Source organism: Sceloporus undulatus, chromosome 2 (assembly GCF_019175285.1).
Source record: "Sceloporus undulatus isolate JIND9_A2432 ecotype Alabama chromosome 2, SceUnd_v1.1, whole genome shotgun sequence".
NCBI classification, from domain to species: Eukaryota; Metazoa; Chordata; class Lepidosauria; order Squamata; family Phrynosomatidae; genus Sceloporus; species Sceloporus undulatus.
The window spans coordinates 92,779,305-92,801,708 of NC_056523.1; the positions used below are offsets into that span (position 1 = coordinate 92,779,305).

The window sequence follows — 22,404 nt, forward strand, 5'->3', positions numbered from 1 at the left end:
GCCCTGTAGGGCCCGTCTGTACAGCGCCTGTATGTATTTACAATTCTAATGTCAGTTGAATAAATTTTACTGAAACTTGTATGGAGCCACTTTCCACCTTTAACATATAATTTATCCTTTTTTGTGCACATGGCATGTGCTGTTTTGAAATATATATAGGATTGCCATAAGTCAGGATCTCCAAACTGGGACAAATGTAGAACAACATTTTCAAATGTAGGGCACACTTTTAAAAATAGAGAACACACAAAAAATTTTTGGTGATTTTTTAAAAAAATGTTAATATAAATGCATGTTTCTTAGGCATGATCAAAATGGAGGGCATTTTGGCATTATTCCTAGACAGATGGCAGAAATATACTTTCCTTTATGGCCAAACAACCCCCCCCCCCCCCTCCCCAACATACAATTCCAAAACACACATGACAGCACATTTGGGCATTTAACATGGCTTTATTTAACATGGCAATCTCTTGCATATTTCAGAGGCTTATTCCATAACCAAACCCTTTGGGTTCAACACTGAACATGGGTTAACATAGCTATGCATATTGAACATGTCAAGGTGGTTTGCCAGTGCCCTTGCAAACTAGACTTCCCAAATGCAAGCCCCTTTAGGATTCAAAATAGAAAAAGTCTCTGCAGTCAGTGCCCTTGCAAACTAGACTTCCCAAATGCAAGCCCCTTTTGGATTTCAAATAGAAGAACTCTCTGCAGCCAGTGCCCTTGCAAACTAGACTTCCCAAATCCAAGCCCCTTTAGCAAACAAAACAAACAGTCACATGGCACCAGGTAACTTTGGAAAGCGCCCTTTCCCGTTCTACCACCACCCCCCAGGCCAGGCTGCCCCAGAGACCAAAATGGCCCCATGGGGAGCCATGAATAAGGCCCCTTCCCTTCCTACCTGATGCCTGTCTCTCTCTTGCTCCTCCATGCCGGCTTAGAAGTTGGAGCATGCCCAAATAAGGAAGCAGAGGGCTGGCCAATAGGGGCAGGGTAGACCAGCAGACCCCGCCCCCTGCCAACTCCAGCCCTGCTGCTGCTGCTGCTGCACTCCCTGCTGGGCTCAGCACAGTTTAAAAGGGAGGTGGCAGGGCTGGTAGTCCTGAGTCGGGCAGCCACCCGGGAACTGGGGGAGGGCGGGAAGGGACCGTGCCTGCCCCCAGAAGGTGTGCCAATCCCGCCTGTTGCCGTGAAATGGCAACCCTTAATATATCGAGAGATTTTAAAATGTGAAATAGAGGTCTAAGACAGTCAAACAACTTTTTTTGTTTATACTTCTTTTTTTAACATGCTGAAAGCAGTGGTGGGTTTGTACATATCATCTGCTGTTTTAACCCTCATCCAGACAGATAAAAACAGTCCACTGAATGCCTTAATCTGAGATATTTTCTGACACTGGTGATAATTCCAGTGTATTGCAGGTTATAAAAAGAAACCCTTATGCACAGGAGTGTTTGCAGGTGCATAGTCCAGTATGGTCCACAATATGCAAACACCCAGAACCAAAAAACATAGGAAGTTCAACATTTCTGGGTAGTGTGAGCCCTCTTTGTTGCGAAAAAAATAAAATAAAAGTAACTAACAAAACAGAATACATTTGTTGGGAAAATATGGGTTTTTTAAACAGAAAATCTGTATGGCAGGTGGCTGAACTTTGGGACACTGTTTACAGCTCTTCAGGTGACAATGTCATCAAATGCCTATATTTTAGGTCTAGGGCTGCTTGTTGTTGTTGTTTTGGTTTGTTTGTTGTATGCTACAACAAAATGTGATTCCTGGGGAGTAAAATAAATGTTCTGTCTGGATGATAGTTAAAAGACTTTGAACTGTGCTTGAAATAAACCTACTTTACAACCTTTAGATTAGGGTTTCTCAACCAGAGTTCCTCAGAACCCTAAGGTTCTATGAGTGCTCATTTAGGGGTTCCATGAGAATTTGTGATTGGGGAAAGTTAAACATTTTTTGGAGCTGTCGATATAATAATTTTTATGCAGGACTCCCTGAGACTTGAAAAATATTTCAAGGGTTCCTTCAGGGCACAAAAAGTTGAGAAAAGATGCTTTTGATGTAACACATCCTTTGTGATGGGGTTTTAAAGCCACCATTAAGAAACACACTTGATGATTTAATGAATTCTTGTATATAGTATTAATATCCCAGATAATACAATTGGCCCTCCATATCCACGGATTCTACATTCATGGATTCAATCATCCATGGGATGGATGGATGGATGGATGGATATATATATATATATATATATATATATATATATATATATATATATTCTGAAAATAAAACTTTGATTTTGACATTTTATTTAAGGGACATTTACTTTGCATATAATGGTATTTGAACAATCAGTGATCCTGGAACCAAATTCCAGTGGATACCAAGGCCCACTGTTTTTCCTGTCAAGGAAAAACTGTCGCAAGGGGGTACAGCTTTTTATTCAACTGCAGATAATGCAGGAATGTTGTGTTAACTGACTTGTGTTCCTTCAAGTCGTTTTTGACTTATAGTGACTCTAAGACTGTGTAAATTTACAGCACTTCATAAATAAAGGTTAATAATAATAATAAGACAAACCTATCATGGGGGTTTGTTGGCAGGACTTGTTCAGAGGATTGCTTGCATTGCTTTCCTCTGAGGCTGAGAGCATGTGACTTGTACAAGGTCAATCAGTGGGTTTTTATGGCTGAGTGGGGTTAGAACCCTGGTTTCCAGAGTCATAGTCCAACACTCAAACCACTATGACACACTGGCTGCCATGTGCAGATGCTATGAAATAGCAGCACTTTTGACAGAATGGTTTTTGTGGAAATTGATTTATTGTGTTCGTGTGTTTCTGACTTTCCCCAATGGTTTCAGCTTTGTCTCGGCTGCAGCAGCTTTATTTCTGCCTTGTGTCTTATTGAGTTCTATCACTTTGGAATTACCAGGGACTGTATTGTGCTGGAAAAAGAGTTTCAGCTCTGATATTTGTGGCAGCAGGATCTGAGCAGGGTCATCTTTCTTCCTTCACTCATGGCTGAATTTAAGACAGGGAGGGAGGAACAACTGAGCTAGAAAGGAAGCCTCTGGGAGAGAAAGTCAGGGCTGGGGGAGCAGCTGCTTGTCCATCACTGCCTTCCGGGTATGTCCTGCTGAAAATAATATGAATTTGACTTTGCCTGCAGTAGGCTTTCAGCTAATCAGGATCACAGTTTACATATAGGACATTTAGGGAAATGCCTTAATGCCCACTAATTAAATACTCACTCCATCCATTGGTTTCATTTTTCCCAAGAGCCATCATTTGCCATCTGTCCAAGAGGGCAGTCGGAGTTCCTATATCCTTCCCTTAATTATTCATGGAGGTTTCTTTTCCAAAGCATCTGGTAATTCAGACACAAGTGGGGAGAGGAGTGTTACAGGTCTGACTTTTGAGCCTCCCCAGGCTTGCCATAAGATGAGGGCAGTGTGATTCCTATTTCCTTATTAATCCAACACTGATTTTCATTACAAAGTCTTTGGCTTGGAGTTTCAGTTTATCCCCTTGATTATTTTTCCCTTCTGCTGAAATTTCTCACTGCTAAAATCCTGGCCTCCAGTTGTATCAAGGGGATGGGCGGATGGGAACTGAACTGGACAACCAGTTCAGTTCCTTTGTGAAGAGTCTATTTTTGGTGTCTTTCTGCTGATTGGTTGCTATAGTAATAATAGTAACAGCATAATAAAATTCCCATTTGAATGACTGGCAACTTGTCTAAAACCTCAGGGTAGTTGAAAATAAGCTCGCCCTTGCTTCAAACATAGTTCTGACCCTGTCCCCCCCCCCAATCTCACCCCATTCTGGTTTTTCCAAATGAAGTTTCCTACCAAGCCTGAAAAGGCAAATCAGATCAATATTTGGATAATCGGGATTTTTTCCTACATGAACCAATTTGTAGAAATAATTTCCCTATGATAACAATAGTAGCTTTGCTTTTGTTTCCTGTTTATTCTTGTTCTTAATTCTTGAGTAAGTTGGCACACCACTTTAGTTACTGTTGGTTACTTCCTGAAGCACATCTTTGGTTTTATTTAAAATGCTAGAACACAAATCTACTAATGAGACTGTATATCAAATCAGTTGATCAACCTACAAATGTATGCATGCTTTCTCCTATAAAAAAAGCAAATTGTGGGTTGATACTGCTCTACCGTTTATATAACTGTCCATTTTACAAGGCCAACCACTTACAACAGTTATAAGTGACAAGCTACAAGCTACAGGAAAAGAGATTCCACCTCAACATTAGGAGGAACTTCTTGATAGTAAGGGCTGTCTGACAGTGGAACACACTCTTTCCTCGGAGTGTAGTGGAGTTTCTTTCCTTAGAGGTCTTCAAACAGAGGCTGGATGGCCATCTCTTGGGGATGCTTTGATTGTGATTTCCTGCATGGCAGGGGGTTGGACTGGATAGCCCTTGCAGTCTCTTCCAACTCCACGATTCTATGAAGCTTACCACACTATTCCTCTTGGCCCGTTCTGAGAACGGAACGGAAGGAGCAGGAACGAGTGCAGAACGAGTGGGGGACGGATTTTACCGCACACACCAGTCCCTCATTCGTTCTGTTCCCCCTCTCTTCCGTTCTCAATCCATTCCAGAGGGGACAATTTTTGAGAACTGTTCAGAACAGTTCTCAAAAAGCGTTCCCTCTGGAACGGAATGGGAAAAGAACAGAGGGGGAACAAAACGAGTGAGGGACTGGAGTGTGTGGTAAAATCCATCCCCCACTCGTTCCGTTTCCTGCCGGGCCGTTCTGAGAACAGCCCACAAGCCCAGTGCGGTAAGCTTCTATGATTCTATGACAAGCCCATGTGGTCTAGTTATATTCTTATTTCCATTTTCTCAACAGTGGGGGGGAAAGGGAGGGAAGGTATGTTTTCCTCAGTGAGCCTGTTGTTAAGTTGTATACTGTATATACTCATGTATACGTCTAGAGATTTTGGTCAAATAATTGACCACAAAAACCTGAGTTAACTTATCCATGGGTCAATGTAAGTACTGTACTTTAACTGTATGTGTGTGTGTACCATCCTCTAGTGAAAGGCAAGAGTATAATCTGTCCTGGAAGCACTGACCCCCTTCTGCTCTCTCATCCATCCAGCCGTTAGAGTGAGCACAAATAGTTATGCTTGATGGAATTTTGTAGGTTCCTTGGCATTGTTTTTCTTTTCTTCATCCTTTAGATCTTTTGTTACATGTCCCTAAGTTTTACTCTCGATTTATCCACGGGTCATATCAAAATCCATAATTTTGGTTCCCAAACCTGCCCTGACTTATATATGAGCTCAACTTATAGTTGAGTATATATAGTACATTTTTAGAATGGCTATATGAACCAATATTTGGCATATTACTACTTGTACTTAAAATAAACAATCCAAATAATATAGCTAGTCACTGTTTTCATCTGCTTTTCTTGGTACCATATATACTTGACTATAAGTCGACATCATATATAAATTGAGGGCAGATTTGGAGGCCAAAATTATAGATTTTGATATGACCCGTGGATAAGTTGAGGGTAAAACATATAGCAAAGGATGTAAAGGACAAAGCAAAGGAAAACTATCAAAGAACTTACAAAATTCCATCTGGCATAACTTTGTCCTCACCTTAAAAGCTGGATGGATGAGGAAGGAACTATGGTAAATGGTGGCTGTGCAATGTGCGTTGGAAGCAGCCAGATCCAGACATGGCCAAGAAAACACACGCATGTCAAAAAGGATGAAAAAACAAAGCAAAGAAAATGGCAACTATGTTAGCAGTGATTATATTATTTAACTTTGCCTGATTTTAACCCAGAAAAGCTAACAAAGATACACAAATATCTTATTCAGATTCTTCAAAGACTAATTCCTGTTGGTATTCTTTTGAGGGGAAGCACCAAAGAGATGCCACTGCCAACATTTTCTTGCTCAGGCATTCATAAAGATCAGAGATGGCAGAGAGAGTTGACGGGGGTTGGTGCTTCTTTTAAGTGCTTCCTGGATGACCTCTGCTCTCGCCTTTCATCACTTTACTCTAAGAAGGGGGAATAGTTCTTTTTTGATAAGAGGTAAAGTACAGTACTTACATTGACATGCAGATAAGTCAGCCCAGGTCAATTTTTTGACTAAAATTTCTAGACTTATACATGAGTATATACAGTAGGTACTGTTTCAACAAAATGAGCAGTTCTTAGTATTGTATAGCAAGATTCCAGCTCAAGGTGACTTTCAAAGGAATCTGGTTTATATATAAACCATTTAACTGTGACTTTGCTCTTGGCTACTTCTAAAATTATCTGTACTATCTGAACTCCTGCCCCAGGGCATTAACCATGCATGCAGGTGTGAATGTTTAAATATTTAAAAGACGGATGTGTAGAACCTGCTTGATGATGGAGCACACTGTTCTGAATAATATAGCTCTACTTAAATCAGAAGGGGATATACACCCCTTCAAAATTAGCAATAGGAGGTAGGTGAAAATCCCCCCCCCCCAAGAAAACAGGCTACTACCAAGTGGTGGTCCCTGGATTAGTGCCAGTCTCTGAACCATTGGTTGCTGGTCTCTGGTGAGTTTCCAGTAATGAGAAAATAGCAGTTATAACTGATGGCCATAAATACAATGCCAGTCCCTGGCACATGGGGAAAATAAAAATTGCAAATCCCCTGATCAACTTGAGAAGCACTGATCTAAACCACAGAAACTCTTCCTTTTGTGATTGAAAGAAAGGTGCTGCATTTTGCTCTTCTCTGCAGGTGACGTTGTGGATATCTATCAGCGAGAGTTCCTAGCGCTGAGAGACCGCTTACATGCTGCAGAGCAGGAGAGCCTTAAGCGGTCTAAGGAGCTGAACCTCGTCCTAGATGAAATAAAGCGAGCCATCTCTGAGAAACAAGCCCTGCGGGATATAAACCGGACATGGAGCAGCTTATCTGGTAAATCAGGTTTTAATGAGGATGAGCCTCACAGATGCATTGAAGCACTGCAGAAAAGTATGTGTGTCTGTTTTCATGTATGTGAAAGAACATCAGATAGGAAGGATTCATACATTCTGTGTGTCTGAGAGCAGGCTTACCAAAGGCAATGGAGCACTAAAGTTACTCTTGAGTCTGTGGAATTATTTCTTGTAGGGCAATAGCACAGGAGGCATTAGACATTTCCTTTTGGGTGTTGTACATTTGTCATAGATGTGATGTCAGTATGATGAAAAATGTTCCCTAATCCACAGAAAACATTTAGTAATCTTGAATGTGCCAGCTGCTGTGGCACAGTATGTGAAACCTCAGTAAAGAACCCAACTCTCTCTGTGATTAGTCTTCTACAGGCGCATTGCCTGCCTGTTGCTGCCCTCAGTTTTTGTCCCTTGTGAATACAAGCCCAGCCACAGCCCTTGCATTTTTTGTTATGTTTTCTGGAGGTCCCTCTCTCTGCTTCTCTTGGTAGCAGCTCTAGCTAACCGGTTCTCAAAGGTCAGAGGTTGGGAACACACGGCCCACAGAGTGTATGTGGGTGAGTGTTTGTGCCTGTTTTTGCAGGTCCCAGATAATCTCTTTCCAAAAGAAAGCTAAAAAAAAAAAAAAAAAAAAGGAATTGTGTGCCTTGTGCAAGTTTCCAGGAGCAGCAATTATCTTTTAAAACAAGTTGCAGTGTCTTATGAAACCAGAAGTGGACAATCAGTAAATGTTGTTCGCGCCTGCATAAGGCAGCCCTTTTCTCTGCTCCTACAGCCTATGCTGGGAGCAAAAAGCGGTATGCAGACTAAAGCCTCTGCTACTTCAGTGTACCCTGGTGGTGATGACATAGAAAGTCTGCATCTAGAGAAGGATGGGGGTTTCAATGATTTGTAAAGGTTTATCCAAGTCTACCTAGACATTACTTCTTTAACAGAAACTTTGGTACCAAATTACAAGAAAAGAATAGGGGTATTTTCCTACACTATAAAAAAGAAGAGCAGTTCAGCATGTTTCAGCAGCCCTTTTATTCCAGATTAAACAATATGCATGTGAAATGAAACAACCAAGTCAGCTAAATCTTGAATAAGTAAACCTTCTAGAGGCCACATTACAGCTTCTTCAAAATGCATTCAGGGATGACTTTTTCTTTAACTAGCTTCTACTTTTCTAACAATGTCCATTTTAATGACCAGACTTTTGGATATATACCTTTTTAACATGTTGGTACTAGCTGGTGAATGTAGGCTTATCTGCTCTCCCCTTGTCTCTGTTTTACTGTTCATGTTTGGTTAATAATAGATTCTGAAGGCAACTGCTATTTGCCTTTCATATTGTAGGCAGGCACACATAGCTACACAAGGATCAGCTACAGTAGAATGCTGTTCTTTCCCTGCTCAAGCTTTATTTCAGACACACAAGTACAACCTGACAGCAAAAGTGTATATTTCTCTAGCCCTCCTTCATCATTATCCCAAAGTCACTGCTGATGAACAAACAAATCCTCCATCTAGATGGAGAAGAAGAGGAAAAGGATGGCTGTGGGGAACATAAAAAGGTTTTGTAAAGAGAAGTTTCTTTGTTGGAAGCTTCATTAAGTGATGCACACCTGTAATTTCAATGGAGAGGGACATTATAATCCTCTTTTGAAATGGTACAGTACAATTAAGAACAAATATATCATAAAGCTTTGGTACTCTGTTATATTTCAAAAGAAGGAACTGGTAAAACCACCTCTGAGTATTCCTTGTCCAATAAAACTCTATGAAATCCATGGGATTGCCATAAATTGACAGGCAAATTGAAGGTGCGCCCACACACAGAGACTGATCAACAGAATTTTGCATGCTAGGTAGTCACTCAGTTTTGTTTTTGAAACTTCTGATTGCTGTTGTGGATATTCAGTCTCTTGAAAAGGCACTGATTCAAAACATAGCTGTTAGAGAGAATTGGGCCCCTGAGATTTGTCAGAAGTACAGAAATTCAAGGTGCAGATTTGCATCCTGTTGCCAGAGGTTTCATTTAACTTTTATTTCCTTATCTCAAAAGACTTCTGTACTTGGGGAGCAGGGCATGTTTATCTGTCTTGAGCCCTACATAATTCCTGCTGCACTTAATGGGATTAGTGAGTACAAGTGAAGAAGATTGGACTGATTAACCTAAGTTAAGTGATCATCTCAGATGGCCAGATGGTGCAATGAAGTGGGTATGCTTGTACAGCTTGTCTTTTCACTTTGCAAAATGGTTACACTCTCCTTTCTTCCTCCACTCCCTCCCCCAACAGATGAAACAAAATTAAAATTGTGGAATATCACTAACAAGAATGTGCTGCATCTCCCCACCATTTTTCATCATTTGCCACATTTGCTGTCAAAAGAGAACAGCCTGCAACCAGCTGTGCATGTTGGACAGGGGCGAACTGGAGGTAAGTGGGTGTTGGTTGCTTGCTGCTCTTTCAGTCACTTCCCTTCACTTCTTGACTCCCCCAAGTTTACACTCCCGGCTGTTATTGAGGCATGAAGGAAAATGAGGATACTAATATCAGACAAATTGCTTTGCAGCATTGCCATATTAGGATAAGTAAGTCAGATTTGATTTACAAGTTACAGGCTCCTAGGGGAGGCTGCTGTTGTTCACTTCCTGGGGCAGCCATTATTATGAAACAAGGCAACTGTATGATCAGCTGCTCATATGGTTGGGCTTCATAACCATCTTGGTGGTGGAGTGATTTATAAGCAGCCTCCATCTGGCAACCATACTGTGTAAACTGGCCCTGAGAATGAACACACTGTGGGACCCATTCAGATGGAACCGTGTTGACCATGAAGCAAAATGCAATAAAATCCACAAAAGAGCAATATTTTTATTGCCCAGCCAAAATTCAGAAAATAGGTCATGCAAGCTTTTGAAACACAACTGGCTTCGTCATCAGGCAAAGATGTTTAAAACCACACAGGAAAAGAAAGGTGATGCTGTTAGAGTCACAGGCCTACATTCAGTCTCATATGTTACTCTGTTGTCAGTTAAGATGGTATTGAGGGATTTCATTGCAGACAGTGGCCACTCTGCTTCTTATTTGACCATATGAGGACCAGGGACAAGGGACAATATAGACAATAACATTTCCACTCCATTAGCAACAGAAAAGTAATTTCCCCTGAGATCCAGTTGACCCTGCCTGGGGAAAACATTGTCTGCACTAGATTTTAAAAGAGGCAGTGCCTGACTGTATACTGTTCGTTTTGACAAGCTGCTTAATTCTTTCTTTGAGAATAAACATTTACCTGGAGGTAAAATGTTTGTCAGGCATGTACTTTTGATCCCCTTAAGACTTAACCAGCTTCTCCAGTCAAAGTCAATGTGGTGTTAGGCAACATTATTCTATGACAGCCAAGGTGGTCACTATCAATGCTTGGAGAAGCTGCATTTGGGGAGATTGGTGACCAGGGGCTTCTGGAAACTACAGCTCAAAAGGGTCACTTGTCCAGCCTGTGCCACTGAACATCCTTCAGTTGTACATCCAATAAATGAGATTATTGATTCTTGCTCCAGAACACAAAAAAAATTTTGGACAAATAAGGGAAAGCAAGTAGAAGGTCAATGAATTCCTTTGAAAAATAAAATATGAAATGATGAGGACAGGTTTGGCTGTTATCAAGGGAATTTCAAGAACACTTTGGTTTTGCTCCTTTGCAGTATCAGTAGTCATGGGGATTCCCAGTGTCAAGCGGGAAGTGCATTCCTACCTGACAGATACCCTCAACTCTTTGATCTTGGAACTCAACCAACAGGAGAAGGAAGACTCTGTCATTGTTGTCCTGATTGCTGAGGTAAAGTGGTCCTTTTATTAAGCTTCTGATTCCAACTTTAATAGCATCTCAGTATCCCTTTATTGTCTGTCTGACACAGGCTTGATGCTGACCCAGGAGGCTGTGTGTAGTCATAAAACTGAAGGATCTATCTCCATGTGGCTACAGGCCAACTCCTCCTTTGGCACCAGGTGATAAGTCTAACTTCAAGCTGCTGTCCGACAAGGATCATTGGGCACATCCTACAAATGGGGCCCAGCAGGCTGTTTCCAGTGTGAAACAATGCTTGGATGCACTCAGCTGTGGAGGGTCAATATGTTAGCAGAAGGCTGCATGGCTGTTGCCAAGCTGGCACTTTTGTGGATCCCTTTAATTTAAATTTCACTTGGCTTGTTGACCTCTGTTCTTACAGAGTGTTATGCAGCTGTTCACTGAACTTTTCAGGAGAAAATAAAAAGAGAGTGAGAGAGACCTGGTAGGGCATAGTTTTAACCATTTTCTGTCAGGGTTATGAGCGTTTGCTGCTATCTCCTGCTAGGTATCCCAAGAGAAAGCTTAAGTGAGAACTGCCTGTTTTGCTAGATTAATTCCTTTAATCAGAACCAGTTTCTGAACCCTGGAGTTAGAATGATTGTAGCACATTAATACACTGTGGCTGGTTTTGAGGGTATGTGTGTGTGTGTTTTCTCATAGCACTCCCACTGGGATTATTTGTCTCAAGTCAGAAATAAACTTGTTTGTCTGTTCCCCCCTCCCAAAAAAAAAAGGGGGGGGAGAAAACCCCAACACCTTTGAGAAAAAATGCCTCCAGTAATACATTGTTGCAGAAAGACCATCAAACCTTGATATCTTCTGATTTCCCTATATTTTTCAGTAAGGGAAGTCAGGCTGCATCCATCAGTTTTGAGCATCTAGTGCTGTGATGGCGAACCTGTGGCACATGTGCCACGGGTGGCATGCATCGCGATTTCACCAGGCACGGGTGGTGAGGGAGAAGGCGGAACAGGCACATGCCCTTTCCGCTTCCTCCCTACCATTTTCGGGCCTCCCGCTCTCTCTCTGAGACAGCGGGAAGCCAGAAAATGGCACCTGGGAGGAGGAGACAGAGGTGCGTGCGTGTCTGTCTCCTCCTCCCAGCCCTCTTCCCTCCCGGCTTCCCTTCACTTGCTGGGAAAGGGCTCCGTGGATCCCTTTCCCGGCGAGCGAAGGCCAAGGAGGAGGCGGCTGGGACGCGTGCCCAGCCTCCTCCTCCTCCTCCTCCAGGCTTGCCTTCACTCTCCGGGAAAGGGCTCCATGGAGCCCTTTCACGGCGAGCGAAGGAAGGGCAAGGGCCCTTTTGCTGGCCTCTGACGGCCCCAGGAGGGACCCTCAGGGGCCGGCAAAGGCTGGGGGAGGAGCCAGAGGCTCCCTCCCTCTGAGAAGGGGGTGGAAGCCCCACCCAGGCACCCAGCCCCCATCCTGGGGGTAGAAGCCCTGCCCCCGGCACACGACCTTTAAAAGGTTCGCCATCACTGATCTAGTGTTTAATTAAGACTATCATTTCACAATGCCTTCAGCCCTTAAAACCCAAGGTGGATGCCCTGGCTGTTTTAATTGTCTGTAGTTTTAAAAATGTTTTAAGAAGTTGTTTTAGGTTTTTCTTAAATGTGTTTATTTGTATATTTAATTCTTTGAATGTTTTTATTTGTTGTATCTGCCCCCCCTCAGGAGTCCTGCCATGCTGAGAGGCGATGGGAGGGGGGAAAGCTTCAAGTAAATAAACATAAGGCTTTTGTGATCCTCCCCCACCCCCCTAGTTCCAGGTAAACAGGAGAAACTGGCCAGTCTTTGGAGCTAATTGTTTTAGTTAATAAACCTGCTTCTCAGAACAAGGAAAACTCTGAGCTCCTTCACTTTGGGCTGGGCACCATCACATGGCATATTAGTGCAAAGGCTGAGGTCCTGCCAGGAACCATGGCACATGGCTTTGTCACCCAATATGGCTTAGATGGATGGTCCTTTGCTTACTGCTGGGTGTGTGCTTTTGGGGACATGGAGACAAATTGTTCATTGGAAGAAGTGACATGTCAAGCATTTGTAAGGCGTGTGATTGACAGGCTTTGACTGTAGACATGACATTTTAATGTTTCCTTCTTTAGCTTTTAGCCAACTTCTGTGAATCTTGTAGGAAGTTTAAAGAGACAGTCAACTTGAAATACTTGGGATCCAAGTTTATAGGAACAGTACCAGAAGCTGTTTTGCTTGCCAATTTTTGTGTACTCTTTTTAAAAAAAAATCTGTGTTTTTTTTTTTTCAATCTTCATTTTCATTGCATTCGGTTTGACGTGAAGTAATCCATTTGATCATGTAGATTATGGTATTGTATATCTGTGTTTTCTCCACTGTTTGTCATCCACTGGCCTGAAATCTGCGGTATAAAGGCTAGTATATGAATGCTTAAAATAAAACAAAATACAGGTTGAGTATGCCTCATCCAAAATGCTTGGGACCAGCTGGATTTCTGATTTTTTCAGATTTTGGAATATTTGAATATACATAATGAGATGTCTTGGAAATGGGACTCAACTCTAAACATGGAATTCATATATGTTTCATATATACCTTATACACATGGCCTAAAGGTAATTTTATACACAATATTTTAATAATTTTGTGCATGAAACAAATTTTGCATACCCTGATGCATCAGAAAGCAAAGATGTCACTATCTCAGCCACTCATGTGGCCAATTTTGGATTTGGAATTTTTTTTTTGGATTTCTGGATAAGGAATACTCAACCTATAGATAAATGAAAGGCAGAACAAATAAAACATTTTGAAGAAACAATATATAGTGTATATAGGAATTGAAGGAATATTCATGCCTAATGGTGTGGATGTGAAGGGCAAAGTTAAGAAAAACTGTGTGATTTCATCACTGCTGTCAAAATGATGCTGCAACTCTTTGCTAGTCATGTGAAAATCCCATCATGATCAATATGGGGACTACACTCTTAGCCACATTGGTATTTTTCACAGAGCAAGAGATTCTCCATATTATGGTGAAACGTAGATTCATTATTAGGTTCCAATAGGCCAATCAAACATAGCATACATCGGTCATTGACTGGGTAAGGAAGGACATATAGAACATTAACATTCTCAAGAAGGATAGTGGGAGAAGTACTAAAACCAACAACACTAGAGTGTTAAAATAATTGCTCTCAATGTGAGCATTTCATAATTGTGTGTGAAGTTGCTGTTCTTTTATTTCATTAATGGCTCCTGTTTAAATACATATATATGTAGGTCCTTTTGAAAGTGCAAGGGAATCTGAAGATCTGTTAGTGTACCAGAAGTTGAGACACAACATAAAGATAATTTCTGATGGAAAATGGATTGTGTGTTAAAGCAAAATCATTTTTGTATTGCTTTCCTATCTGGTTGTTTCCAAGTCATTTTGAATTCACCACAGGTGACCAAATAAGAGGGTTACTAGCAACACAAATTTTCACTTAACTTGTTCAGATTGTGAGAGTAGAGTATTGAGATACTTCTGTAGGCTAATCTTAAAAATTTACAGATCAAGTTTATCTAGCATCCTTGAGAAGAAACAATGCTGTTTGCATAGCAGAGGTGTTATGTTTTAGAAGCAGAGCAAAAATACTTCATAAATCTACATCTGTTCATTGCCTTATACTACTTTCATTTTCTTTTGCAGACAGATCCGCAGTATGCAACAGGAGTGGCGGAAAATATCAAAAGCCTGTAAGCAGTGCTCTTCCATCCTACATTAATATCCCAGTTCCTTTCTAAGGGGAAGCCCATTTGTTTTTCTTTAGTAAAAATAATGAAAAATGCTTTAATATTACATGCACTTTCTAAATAAGATCAGACCTAAAGCAGAGGCCTTGAATTTACATGTGGTTAAACTTAGTTTCTTCCCTACCTGCCTGTTAAAATAAGCTGCAAGTCAGCCACAGCCACAGCAATTCTCATGGCATCTCTTTATTCCCCCATGCCCTCTACCTTCCATTTCTCCATATGTTGGTAGACTGATAATTTACAACAACAGCATGTAATGTGTGGTCTATGGTCTGATTTTATGCCACTTGTGGGCTGTATGGCAAGTATGAATGTCTTAGATTTATAGAAATCCCAGGCACACATTGCTTGTTATCTGCATCCTACCTAGGTTCTGCTCACCACATGGTGTATGGGGGGCAATAATCTTCCAGGACTGACCTCAAACCAAAGTGAACTTTAATAGAGTCTTTGGGGTTTACTTCCACTCTGGCTGACCTGAATAAAACCTCCCTGATGCCTTTTGCTACACGAGGTCATATTCTCTCTCCCCTGCAGTCCTGCCAGCTCTGCATCTCTGATTTCTCCAGAGCTCCATGTTGACTTAACAGTTAATTTCTGTCCTAGAGCCGTGTGTGTGTTGCAGTGTCAGGGTTTTCTCATCAGTCGGTTGCACTGGGGTGTGCGTGTGTGTATGTGTGTGTGTTGTAAGGATTTGGATAGGAGACTCTGGTGGATTGTTTTTAATTATTAGCGAGCTTGTAAAAGACATTGGGTAGGAATTAAGAGCACTGAAACTCAGAGGACAGAAGATTTAGATGATAATGGTAATGGGAGAGTCCCTGACTTCATTACTGCTCTTGCATTCTGTATGTTGCCTATTAATAGCAGCAGTAGTCTTGGGGGTGGGAGGATGGTGGCCGGGGGTGAGGGAGGAAGAGACTGGAGCTACCTGCTGGCTAAAGCTCTTCTGCTTGCACTGGATGAGATCAGGGTCTCCCCTTATGAGCTGAGGTGGGAACCAAAAAAGACTCCCTTGGGATGGGTTTTGCCATGTGAAGCATGGCTTGCCCCTGTGCCTCCATACTGCCTCTTGGCAAGAATGTACAATTGTCTAGAGATAATAAGACCAATTGTGTAGCAGACCCTGATAAAACTGGTGGGCATGGTTGAGGATACTAGCTCTCTGTCAAATGCCTCAAACTTTTCCTTTAATCATCTTAGTGATCAGGCTTTCCCCTCCCCAGTAAAACTGCTTGTTTCATCTCCCTTTAAATTGAATAGGCAGAGGCGTGTAGGGAGGGAGAGACACAAGGGAGTCAAAATACAGTCTTTAGCTTAGATGGCTTAGAGGAAAAAGCAATTGCTCCTGTATCAAGAAAACAGCATTGGCAATAAGAAGCCACAGTACAGATAATGCAGAAAGAAGATTAATTTGGAGTAGCACAAGGTTGTCAACAGCAAACAGTTGTTTGTTGTTGTTGTTTGAAATCAGGATGAACACAGACAAAAAGGTTACATCTTGTTCCTTGGTCACATCGCCTGTCTTCGGACAGCATCCATCAGTCTCATCAGGATCTGTTTACTCAGGAGGGAAAGATGCACTGCAGGGCAAATGGTGAAACTGTATGTCTGTACAAAGATACTGTCAAAATGTGTACTGTTAAAGGGACTGGGGGGAAAGGCCCCTGATCTCTTGGGAGATTGAATATTCATTGGTATGTTATGTAATGCTGTGAAGACATTTAAATGAAGTGAGTTTCTTGATAAGGACCTTTCATTTGTCGTTCATTGAAATTTGCCACAAAAAAGGGGGGGATCAAATCTTTGTGCTTCTAAGCAACAGTAAGATTAAATACATCAATATAATTTCTGCAGAAGAATGTGAATAATTTAACTTTTCACCTGCAGATACTGAATAACAGTCAGTTTTTCCACATTTGAACCTGTCTGTTTAGTCATCTGTTCAACGGGTTTATCTTTTTTGGCAAATTTAAATGCAAGCAACCCTAAATGGTGTTGCAGAAAGGGGACAGTTGTACAGGATTAAGGTCTTTTCCCCCCACTGCCAATCTCTTTCAACCCTGGGACAGGAGTGAGAATCCTCCCAAAAGTCTTAGCTAACATAAGAAATGGTAAGGAATGTTGGGAGTTGGAGTCTAACATACGGGGGGCCACATAGTTCCCATTCCTACCTTAGGATGGCACACGTGAGCATTCTGGAATATCTGCTTCCCTTTAAAAGCCTACCAATGTACACCAGAAAGATACACACAGCGTTTTGTAACTTCCAAAGCTGGTAGTAGAAGAATACTGAAATATAAAAATGATGAGGATCACAGATCTTTATAAGTGAGGAAGGTCTTCTGAGGAGAACCATTGGCTCTTCCTTGAAATCATTCCCATCCAAGTGTCTTGCACACACCTTGACTAGTCAGACTGTCCTCTTTTTCCAAATGACTGCCGGAATACCTTATTTATGTGTGAATTTGGTAGCAAATGAATATCTTGGATCCATAAAATCATAAATAAAATGGGTGAGATGAACATTCAGCCCAAATGTCTTTCTATTATTATTATTATTATTATTATTATCATCATTATCATTATTTCAACTCTCTCCTCCTCCTTCTCTCTCCTTCCCTGCCCGCAGTCTCATACGTTTGGGTCCCAAGTCTCAAAAGGCAAGACTTCTATTAGATGCCCATGTGTAATAGACATGTGCCATAACCACAGCAATGTATCCATAGAGAAAGTATTTCTGAATATCACAAACAAATCTGCAAAAACAGAGAAAAAATACATGTTTATGTATAGCTGAAGCTAAGCAATCTGCTGTTATCTTAGTATTTTGGACTATAAGTCCCATAATCCCTAACCATTGACCATTGTAGCACTCCAAAATAGCTGGAGAAACCCAAGCTGCCTATCCTGGTCTAGCTGATGTGACTATGTGTGTGTTTGCAGGGTGGGGTTGTCTGAGATGCCTTTGAGAAGGCTTCAAACTTCAAGTTAAAAGTTTGTTTGGCCTCCTTGATATATGAAGGGTGCTTTGAAACCTCTGCTTCTTCCTGCATCTGCTCAGGTCATTTGGTAGTTCAGCTGTTGCATCATGATGGGAGAGCATAAATGAAAAATGAAAATAAGCTTTGAATTCAAAAATTAATATTGATTTTAAAAAAGCTTTCTTGAAGAAGTCTACATGAATGTTGCTGAAAAACCTTAAGTCCTCTTTGCACTCTCATGATAACTTTGGGAAATTCAAGAGGAATAGAATATTTGAAATTGCCAGAGAATAACTGCTGGGAAAAGGCCAGCAGTTTCTATGGTTTTTAATTGTATCTTTCTCTGTGGTATGCCATGTTCTTTAGGTTATTGATTACCTAATGTATTAGATTACATTCTTCTCTTCACAGAAAGTAACAACACCTTCTTAACGATTTCTTCTTTCTCAGGTTCCCTAAGGAAATACATTCTGGACTTCTTGAAGTTATTTCCCCTTCTCCTCACTTCTACCCAGACTTCTCCCGTCTCAGAGAATCTTTTGGTGACCCTAAGGAACGAGTCAGGTAATACCTGGCAACTTTATTTCAACTGGTGTGGTGCACTGTTGAGAAAGCTCTTCACCACATCCTGGTTGCCTGTCATTATAAAGGGCCTTTAAGCTTGGTGGAGCATAAGTCTCCACCAGCAGATACATGGGAAGTGATGGATGTTGCTCTGGTTGCTTTTCCCAGCATGAAACAACAGCAGGAGGGAAGGAACAGCTGGACGCTAATTGGTTGCAGGAATGCACCCAGGGTAATTTTAGCTCTTCTTGAACCTAAAGGGAAGAAGGAGGGCTGCTCCTTTCCTCCTCAGTGCTGAAGAGTATCTAGGATGAGGTCAGAGGCATTTCATAGCCAATCGATGGCTGAGGAAATATAGCTGTTCCCCCTTCCCCAATGTTGTTGTGTGTTGGGTTTAGTGCCTTGCAAAAGGAGATACTGGATACTTCTTTCCACAAGGCCCAGAAAAGGCATACATCAGCATCTTTCCCCCTATCCAGTTATGCTTACATACTGCAGTAACAGGATGCCAGCCATTATTGGCTGCATGTTATTTAAATTACCTGTATCTTCCACCCTTTGGGAAAATACTTGTGCCCAGAGAAGCCATTCTTGTCTCCTCTGTTTCTGATCTGGCTCCTTCACACAGCTGACATTTACATGATGGTGGTTCTTTTAAAAGTAAATGGTAGCAGTAGGGGGAATTGAGAACATACCCATGGGAGGACTGTTTAATATATTGTCAATAGAGCTGTACCAATCTGATAACATATCTCTCCCCACTCCCACAGCTTCTATATGGATGGCGAGGATGGAACCAATGGAAGCTCTCTACTCCACACAAACAGCAGTCATAGTGGGGGGATGATCCAAATTGGGACTGTGATGGAGGCAAAGGGTTAAATCCAATCTCACTTTACCACAGGCTGTGATCCTAATTTGGATTGGGTTGCCTTGCAGCTAATTTGCTTTGTTTTCCATTGCTAGTTGTGGTAATACCATCGCATATGGTTCAGTGTAAAAATAAACAGGAATACAAGTTAGCATGACAGCTGTGCATACACAACAAATCCAAATTTCTTGGAAATTTTCTGGGGTCTAAATGTTATGCTGGATATTGTATTTGTATTCAAAAGGAAGCTCTTATTGCCTGCTAGCAATTTAACATATTTCTCTCTTGTTTGCCACTGTAGGTGGAGGACTAAACAGAACTTAGATTATTGCTTTTTAATGATGTATGCACAGTCCAAAGGCATTTATTATGTTCAGGTAAGTTTGATACTGATCAAAGATGGCTAATATTAGTTTATTTGCTCTAGTCTAGGGGGATCCTAGAATAAAACATAAGATGTTGGATTTAATAGGGAAATGGTTATTTTAGGAGACTGTTAGGAATGAGTTGGAGTGACAGAATTATAAGTTTAATTTAGAAACCATCGCTTTGTATGGTTTTGACTTGGCAAACTAGCATTGGAACCAGTACATTACTGACAGTCCCATACTGTACCATAATGTCCCAGACCTGTGATAATAGGACTCATTTCTAATGGCTGCCTATTTAAAATAGCCAGGAAAAATGGCAGTGTTTGACTATACTGTATTGGTATGTTCTGCAGCTAACCTATCATGGTTAATTGGGTCTCATTCATTATTTTAGCTTGTTTACCTTGTCTTATTCATTATTTTATTGTACTGCTGGAATTAGCAGCTTTTGTCTTCCTTAATAAGAAACCTGCCCTTGGCCAGAAGTTTCTCACCCGTCTCCCTTTGTTGGATACATTCTAGGATAGAGTATTTCTTCAGTGGTGTACATATTCTGTCCTGAGCACTGACATCTCCCTCTGTTGCGCAGCTGGAAGATGACATTGTAGCTAAACCAAACTATCTCAGCACAATGAAGAACTTTGCTCTGCAGCAGCCATCTGAAGAATGGATGATCTTGGAGTTCTCACAGCTTGGGTTCATCGGTAAGGCTCCCTTGTCTGTAGCCACCTTCTCCATCACCCCTCCTCCAGATGAGTTGTTGTTAGAGGTCATGCTGAAGCACATCCCATGGACATAACTGTTCCTTTAATTCAGCTTACTGGGGCAAGAAAACCCTGTCAGAATCCTCGCTCTTTATGTATCGTTGGCTCAAAAATGAAACACAAAATTGTGTTAGCTGCACTCTAGTCTTCAAAGGTGATTCAGAACATGGACAACACACAGGAACACCAGCCTTCTCTAATTTCTCTTTGCTTTCTATTTCACAAATGTTTTATTGATGTACCTTGTTAAACAAGTAGAGCATCCTAAGAAGCTCTTATTACAAAGCTGGGAGGAACAGGTGGTTCTTGCCCATACTTGTCTGTGGCAGTGAAGAGAGAGGAAGAGAGAGAAAGAGAGAGGTGTTGATCTACTATGGGCCTCCTGTGGTTACAGGTGAATCAAAGGGGCAGTAAACATTTTTATTCCTCCCATTTGGCTGGCAACAGTTAGGTTGCATCTGGCAGGGGAAACAGAAAACACTGCACACCCTTGTAGTACCATTGGGGCTAAGTAAGAGAGAGACATTTGTAGTATATGCTTGTAGGACAGTTTCACAAGCAGCATTGTCTATTCTTGAAAAAAACTGTGAGGAGTGGCTTTGAAAGAAACCCAGCAGATATGGTTGCTTCCCAGGTTCCACTCTATTTAAAGTTTGGAGCAGGGAAGGCTCAAAGGCCAGTTCATAAGGCAGATTTATCTAGCTATCAGCCTTCTGCCAAATCATAAACAAGGTTAAGTTAAGAAGTCCCCCCTCACACACACATGCCCAGCTAAAATTCTCTTATTTTTGAAAAGTATGTATGTATACCCACACTTTAGTTAATGGGGAAAATGTGCGAAGATATATGTATGCATATTAAAATGGACATGAAATTGCATGTGGGATGAAAAAAATAGTCTGGCAACCTGGGGCAGAACTTGGGAGGGACAAGAATGTTAGTGGGTTTTTGAGAAACACATCCGTGAATGGCGGGCCATGTCAGTTTTATGGGTGTACTTAACTTTTGCTCTTCTCTATCCACACATGCTTTCAGGGAAAATGTTCAAGTCCCTGGATCTCAGCCTGATTGTGGAATTCATACTCATGTTCTATAAGGACAAACCCATTGATTGGCTCCTTGATCATATCCTCTGGGTGAAAGTCTGCAATCCAGAGAAAGATGCAGTAAGTAGACTCATGTTGGAAGAAATCGTCTTAATTCTTTTATGTAGATTGATGTGTTTATTTGTGACATCATGAAGTTATTGAAATTAAGGCAGGTTCTGCAAGGGATTCTGTAGTGACTGTTTTTAAAATGTGTGGCCAAGATCCCGCATCAGAGATATGGGAATGATATTGTAACTATGCTCCATTTCCTGAACCGACTCATGAAATCCACCTTGAAAGCCTGGTAGCTATAACAAGTGAAAGAGTTCTGTGGTGCTAGTAAGTGGGGCAGTACATGTGATCAGCTCCTTCCCACAAGTGAGCAACAGTGTAATGAAGAGGTATGACAGGACCACTCAAATGCCCCTGCTGCTGGCTGCACTGCTACTTACTGGTGAGAAGGGGCTGGTCATCCTGCTTGCCAGGACCACAGAAGTCTGTCACTTGGTGCAGCATGATGGATTTTAAAGTGGCTTTCAGGGGCACATACTAGCATAGCAAAGGTACCATGATCATAAACATGAATAGGAAACAGTTAGACAGTTGTAAGTCTTAACTTGCGGCATCGTAACTGACAGACAGGATGCCAGCTTGTGTCTTTAAAATGAGCCTTTGTCATTTCTTGTGTTTAATCTAAAGCTTTTGTTCAAACAAAAAGAAATCCCATGTGGGGATGCAAAAGAGGACCAGAGTTCTGAGTACTGGTTACAGGGGTAAGGGAATGTCATCCTTTGATGAATGGAAGGTACTTAGCAGTCATGGAGATCCTCCCATGGGGGGCTGAGAGTTAGTGTCCAAAGCCGGAAAACCCCTGGCATTGGCAAGTGCTGATTTGCATTGCTTTGGGGGCAAAGTGTTCTCAAAGAAAATACATCAAATGAGTTGCATAATGGCTTTTCCGGCAGCTAGACAGGTGGCAGCAGTCCAATTGAATCCTTTGTCTGTAATAGTTGTACTTTCTGTGTATTTCTAATAAAAATATTTACTAGCCAAACGGATAAATTTGCTGCCAATCTGTTTCCCTTGTTGTATCTCTCCTACAGTAGCAGTGCATGGCTTGGGTCCAGCATACTTGAGGGAATGCTTCCTCCCATACAGTCTTTGCGCACTCAG

At 41.5% G+C, this 22,404-nt stretch overlaps 1 protein-coding gene across 1 annotated transcript in view; it reads left to right on the plus strand.

Annotated features, from left to right (window-relative positions):
* MGAT4B (alpha-1,3-mannosyl-glycoprotein 4-beta-N-acetylglucosaminyltransferase B) overlaps nucleotides 1-22,404 on the plus strand; it is a 129,050-nt gene that overhangs the window by 84,819 nt on the left and 21,827 nt on the right. The window contains exons 2-9 of the mRNA XM_042448598.1: nucleotides 6,782-6,961; nucleotides 9,261-9,401; nucleotides 10,673-10,806; nucleotides 14,486-14,532; nucleotides 18,024-18,137; nucleotides 19,310-19,385; nucleotides 19,969-20,083; nucleotides 21,179-21,309. Coding sequence (XP_042304532.1) covers nucleotides 6,782-6,961; nucleotides 9,261-9,401; nucleotides 10,673-10,806; nucleotides 14,486-14,532; nucleotides 18,024-18,137; nucleotides 19,310-19,385; nucleotides 19,969-20,083; nucleotides 21,179-21,309 — 938 coding nt within the window. The remainder of the gene's footprint in view (nucleotides 1-6,781; nucleotides 6,962-9,260; nucleotides 9,402-10,672; nucleotides 10,807-14,485; nucleotides 14,533-18,023; nucleotides 18,138-19,309; nucleotides 19,386-19,968; nucleotides 20,084-21,178; nucleotides 21,310-22,404) is intronic.